Source organism: Anguilla anguilla, chromosome 10, assembly GCF_013347855.1.
Source record: "Anguilla anguilla isolate fAngAng1 chromosome 10, fAngAng1.pri, whole genome shotgun sequence".
In the NCBI taxonomy this organism is placed as follows: Eukaryota; Metazoa; Chordata; class Actinopteri; order Anguilliformes; family Anguillidae; genus Anguilla; species Anguilla anguilla.
Genome location: NC_049210.1, coordinates 20,533,216 through 20,539,900, shown reverse-complemented (window position 1 = coordinate 20,539,900; position 6,685 = coordinate 20,533,216). Strand labels below are relative to the sequence as shown.

Below are 6,685 nucleotides of genomic sequence, written 5' to 3'. Positions count from 1 at the left end.
GAGGAGAAAAATACACAGAGGAAATGAAGATTTCATCTGTGCGGGCAAGATTAAGAAATTGTTCAGCACTTCTGAAAAAGTATTCTCAAACAGTGGTTTCCTGTATCTACATTAGGCTCTCTCGCTCTCTCTCTCACTTTATTTCTCTCTCGTTCTCACTCTCTCTCTACGAACTTTAAACAGACACACATACACACACAAATACAGTTTATATATTTATATATATATATATATATATATATATATATGGATGAATCATTTTCAATTGTGTATTTAATTACAAACCAGCATTAAGAGTGATATTAAAGCATTTTGTTACTTACATTGTTTTTTTATTCTTGGTGAAATATGCTCGCCAGATCAGTCTGTGAAGTAGCCTACCCATTTTTCAAGAATGTTGGTTTGGTTATATAGTGAAGAATTCTCATTCTAACTGAGAGTGTATACGTCAGAGCTTGTTAAACTTTGAAATGCATCTGCTGTCTTTTAAAATATGCATACTTGTTGCATAGATCCTTTCATACAGAGGAACAACTGGGCTTCAAAAAGCAGCTTGTTAACTTATTCATTAAACCTCTTGGCACAGTTGTTATGTCTTCTCGATTCAAGATATCAGAATTAATCTTTCTTCCAATTAAGGCCTTTAGAGATGATCAGTTCTATGCCCAGTTACAAAAAATAGAGCTATTCATGGAAAAAATGACTTTAAATACATTGAAATCCTCATTGCAGATCCTAATGTGGAACAAATGCTTTTGCAGATGATACTAGCCAACCGCCATGTAATTTGTTTCTAGGGATGAACACCGCATTATGTGTAGTTCTGGCCAATTTAACAACTATACGTAAGAAACTTCTCATTGACTTCATGGGAAAACATACTTTAAAAATATATACTTGTTGATTTATCTCTTCACCTATGTGCCCTATTGCCCTGTTAAACTACGTTTATGAGGAATGAAGCCTTTAAGCTTCAAAATTGCATGTGTGGAAAAAATAAAGACAAGTTGTACAAAACATGCTAAATGAACTCTAGCACACTGCAGATATTGCAGGAAATAGTGCCATTTGTAATCTACAGTATATACATTAATTCCTACAGACATTCGTACCCATTGCATCGCAAATGACCACGAACCTACCCTAACACAACTGGAAATGTTACTGCAGTAATAATGCTACAACAGTAGCTACCCACATTTTAAGCCCGTTTTTGTTAGGTTCTCAATTAGCTAGCTGTCACTTTCCTAATGATATTCACATCACATCCCCAGCAAGTGAATAAAACCCTCTTCCCAACTGAAAATACATTCAACAATTGTCAAAATAAGTTTTTAGAAAGGCAGCCATTTCTTCTTAATAAAATGACAAATGCACAATGAGGATTTCCATCCACCAAACGGAAACCTCATGTCCATTCCGAAGCAGAAAATAATACAGATTGGGTTTACACCCATATTGTAATATTACTGAAGGTCTAATGTTGCCCCAAATAGCATTTGTTTGGCATGGTCAAAACATATACACCATATTCCTGGCATTTAATATTGGTTGTAATGTAGAAAATTATTCCCTGGTAATGTACAGACTGTAGAGTGGAAAATCTCTTATTGTATACAGCCCATGCTTATTGCAGAAATGAAGAATGTACATTCTCGAGAATGATAGAATGAATGTATATCTACAAGAATTGTATCCCAGTATCTGTATAGTTGTGTGCTGAGGTCCTGCTCCCACAGAATCTTCTGTTTTATTAGTTGATGGGAAAGTAAATATTAATTAAATTAATTAATTTTGTCAATTCAGTGGTTCCAGTGGTCCAATGCCTTTGTTAAAATGTTCAGCACTCTGAATACTGAACACAATTGGTATTATGTGCTAGAACCCCTTTACAAAATAAGACAATTTGAATGAAGTGAGAATGTGCAATGTATGTATATTATTGCAACATTTTTGATAGCGACATAGAGGGATTGCAAGGGATCTGATTGCATGCAACAATAGGGAGGACAAGGGATACCCCTGCCTTGTTCCACAATTTTTTAAGGGTCCTAAGGGAATGTCAACAATGGTTACATCACAAATACCATTCTCTGTCAGTAAGCACTACCTCTGTCTCTATTCTGAGAAGGTGCTTGCTTTCCTTTCCTGGTTCCTGCTGCATAGCCTGTAATACAGTGTATGTGACACTTTGATATAACACTTTGCGTGTATACCCCAAGATTTCAAAAGTTGCATGAAATATGCAGAGTGGTAATCCCTTCATATAGTAGAGCATAACCTTTTGGCAGTCTGATAAAATGCGCTTCAAACATACATACACTACCAGTCAAACATTTTAGAACAAATCCATTTTTTCCAGTTTTTATTGAAATTTACACAGTTGTCTCAATGTACTCTGAAATTGAAGCATAGAACAAATAAACAATTCTGTTCAACACAATTTATTCAAATTTTTTTACTCATCAAAGTAGCCACCTTTGCAGATATAACTTCTGAACACACTCGTGGCATTCATTCTGCAATGGAAATCAAATATTGTTCAGAAAGATCTTCCCAACACTGTTGCAGAAGTTCCCACAAATGTGTTGCACTTGTAGGTTGCTTTGCTTTCACCCTTCTGTCCAGTTCAATCCAAACCAGCTTGATGGGGTTTAAGTCCAGAGACTATGCTGGCTATTCCATTATTTGAAGCCTACCGTCTTGGTCTTTTCTTTTAAGGTAGTTCTGACATAGCCTGGAGGTATGTTCTGGGTCATTATCTTGCTGTAGGATGAACCCCAGACCAACTAGGCATTGACTAGAGGGTATTGCATGGCACTGTAAAACAAATGCTATGGTAGCCCATTTGGTTCAGGGTGCCAGTCACTCTGTGCAAGTCACCAACTCTGGATCCAGCAAAAGTGCCCCAGACCATCACGCTTCCTAATCCATGTTTGACAGTTGGTGTCACACATTGAGGAACCGTCCTTTCACCTACCTGATGGCATACAAAAACCCTGCGTGATGATGAAACGAAGATTTCAAATTTTGATTTATCGGTCCATAAGGCCTACTTCAGTAGTCCACTGCCGGTGCTTCATGGCCCAGGCAAGCCTCTTTTTCTTATTTAGCCATTTTAGCAATGGCTTTCGTACTGCCACTCGACCTGTCAAACCTGCAGCTTGAAGTCTTCTTTTCACAGCTGAAACTGAGTCTTGCTTACTTCGACCACCGTTAAGCTGTGCTTGAAGCTGTTGTCCTGTGAACCACCTATCATGAAAGCTGTTGACTCTCAGAAACTTGTCTTCTGATTCTGTTGTGGCTTTGGGTCGGCCGGACCTCTTCCTGTCAGAGTTTCCTCTAGTTTCCAAGTGCCTTTTGATGGTGTAGGAACCTGTACTCACTGACACCGTGGCTTGGTTTGCAATTTCTCTTAAGGAATGACCTACATTTTTAAGGGTTATAATGGTCTGTCTGTCTTTCTTTGTCAATTGCCTTTTTCTCGCCATTATGATAGCAATATACTACTTCCTGCAGTGCAATATTATCCAAATAATGCTATGGAGGGTGTAGTAATACAGTCTGTTCCAACACTGGTTTTATACAGCCAGAGGGTTTGTAAGTAATCAACAAAAGTTGGGATACCTGTAGGAATTGTTTGCATCAACTTTCAAGGCTTAATTTACTTCTATTGCTGCAGAAAAGCTGTATGTTAACCCATTATTGTTCCCTGAAAAAGGCCTTTTTTATAACACTGATATTTACATTATTTTTCAGTTTCTGATAACCTAAACTTTTTTTAAAAACCTGTGGCAGTTTACCACCTACCTTTGTACCATTTCAGGTCATTCACTGGACTTTAACTGCTTAAATTTCAATAAAACTGGAAAAATGGAGGTGTTCTAAAACTTTTGACCGGTAGTGTATATGTTTGAGGTGCATTTGATCAAAATGTAGGGTCCTAAGGGAATGTCAACAATGTAGTGTCGTTAAAGACAATGTGATCAAATCAACCACAATTCTATTTACTTTACTTGCATTTAGCTTACACAGAAAGCACATGATTGCCCACTGCAGCTGATGACTGAGGTCTTCAGCTCAGCTGAGCAAGCTAATCATATTTCTAATACCATATTGACAGCAACTTACAGCAGATCTGGGTCAAATTCACATACATTTCTACTCTTTACTGATCTTGTCTGGTGTATTGGAACCAATGAAATACTCTCAAAAAGTGCAAACCTCGCCTTCTGGTCATATTGGCAGGCTCAATTACACCTGGCAAAATCAATAGAGCACAGAAAAGTATTTGTGTCAGGGTGCGTGCGTGGGGGGTTAGGACCCAAACGCAGAGGGGGAGGGGAAAAAACTCAAAACTCCAAAATGGGATGAACAAAAGACTTTACTTAACACAGGACAAAAAGGGAACAAAAAGCCTCGCAGGGCAACTCTTCAAAACACCAGGGAAAAACTTCAAAGACACGGGAACCAAAGAAAATCCAAAAATCCAAAAGCGCATGGAAAACAGAACATGCAGGGAGCTACTTAAACATGACCAGAAACATGACCAGACACACAACCAAGGATCCAGCACCTGAGTCCAGGAGAAAGGAACTTAAATAGACAGACACTGACAAGACACAGGAGGGCACCATGAACAATCAGGCCACAGAGAGGGAAGGGAAAACGAGACAACCAGGAACCAATAATTGAACAATTGAAGACAATCATACAATTACACAGGGTACAAGCAGGACACAAAACAGAAGTGCCGCCATCTGGCGGCCCAACAAGGGAAACACAGACAGGAACACAGAACCATGACAATTTGAATCCGAAACAAATACGTATTTGTCCCAGGTCTGATTTACAGCCCTGTTTTCAGTTCAGACCCAGCAGTACAGAGCAAAGAATAACCTCAGAACAGTCTAATTTCACCTACCTTTATTTCACATTGAATGAACAAAAGAACATGAACAGTACATTTCCCGAAATGCCAAAATGATTAATGATTAATGATTTCCCAATGCCAAAAGAGTCAATGTTGTGACAGTAGCGTAATCTGCTTCTGTGTAAAGTGACCTTTGTCACTAACTGAATGTGATTTTTACGGGAAATTCAGACTGTGGTTTCCCAAAATTTACTTTATCTAAGAGATTATAGAAAAACCAACGTCTCCATGGTTTCCATATCAGTCCCCGAAGAGCCTCACATCGTTGTAATCTTGTAATGCTCCAAGGAGGAGGCGAGGGAGGTGGTGGCTCTGGTTCAGATCATTCTGCTCACTTATTCTTTCATTATACTGTACTAAAAATAAAAATAAATAAATAAATAGTAGTCAGGGCATTGTACATATCCAGGTCATTTTGCCCCAGAATGCTCTAAGCACTTCAGATGAGGTGGGGAGGGAGGGGTGAATTTAATCAGTCTAACTGTAAAATTAATAAATGGCCAGACTGAGAGTATTTCTTTCTCACTGAGAGGTTTCTTCACTCACTCCATTTTGCCATTATCAGGTCCTGCTAGAATGGGACTGGTTGAGAGTGCATGGCCATATTCCAAAGGTCATATTCCTTCACCCCCTTTTGCATAAAAAGAAGTCAGTAGCTAGAATACCAAACAGTGTAATGATTAGTAATGATTAACCGTAAATAAACAGGACGGGTCCTTTTTTTCTTTCAGACAGAACAAAGTGGGCCCAATGCAAGCTGCAGAGTTGGAGTCACTCTGTACCACTAAGAATCATCGCTGTACGGAACCATGAATTTCCTCCATCTATTATGTCTTTTTCAAGCCTTCCAGTGGACAAGAGCCCAGACTAGGATGTGAGTAATGGCTTTATCTGAGCTTTCATTTCATTCATTTGAGGATGTTTGTCAATTATCTGCTTTGTGTGTTGGTTTTCAAACTGTAGTATTCTGGAGTAGGTCAGGGGCTAAGACAACACATGGAAGCGTCCTTTACATTTGAACATGTTAACAAAACTGAAATAATGCACTGCTGGGCGATCCGTGATTGAATGTAAGAGAAATTTTGTCAAGCTCATTCTCCTTGCTAATGCTAAGCAAAGAGCTTTAGAGGCAATTTAGAAAGATTCTGTAAAGGTTTTAAATGTTTGACTTTGTTTCTAACCACACTAGTGTGTCACCACACTAGTGACCAATAAGTGAACATTATTTAATTTTTACTCACATTTATATTGCAGAGTCACTGGCTGACCAATTTTGAAGCTGTCTGTTTTCTCTCATGACCCAGCAGAACTGCATCTATAGGGATTGCTAGGTAGCTAATCCTGCTAAGGCATTGCATTCCAGTGTACCAAATCCTTACCAGATCAATGCCAACTGAGCTGCACATAATTAGCTATAATGTCACCTGGAGAAGGAGTCATCGGGATTCTCCTCGTCTCACTGTATAAGAGCGTCTCCTGTCAATCACCACCTAAGGTCTGCCACCTCCTGTGCCAGTGTGCTCAACCAGTTGGGCAGCTCAGACTGTGGAATAAAAAGAAATGGTGGCTAGAAGTGTCCGCTGCAGAGGAGAACATGCATTTGTCTGCACTCTCCTGAACTGATGGAGTAAATTATAGCAACAACATGGATCAATAAACAATGGACAGCACATGGTGTGCATTTGCTTGAAAATATGCACTTCCACTATCTAATTGCACCTATGACTACACCAAGGTGAAACTCACTTTGCC

The 6,685-nt window shown here is 39.0% G+C and overlaps 1 protein-coding gene across 1 annotated transcript in view; it reads left to right on the top strand.

Moving 5' to 3' along the window:
* Positions 1–5,651: 5,651 nt before the first annotated feature.
* Positions 5,652–6,685, top strand: part of LOC118206939 (complement C5-like) — a 33,588-nt gene continuing 32,554 nt past the window's right edge. The window contains exon 1 of the mRNA XM_035380127.1: positions 5,652–5,807. Within this exon, the coding sequence (XP_035236018.1) occupies positions 5,743–5,807 (65 nt within the window). The 5' untranslated portion in view covers positions 5,652–5,742. The remainder of the gene's footprint in view (positions 5,808–6,685) is intronic.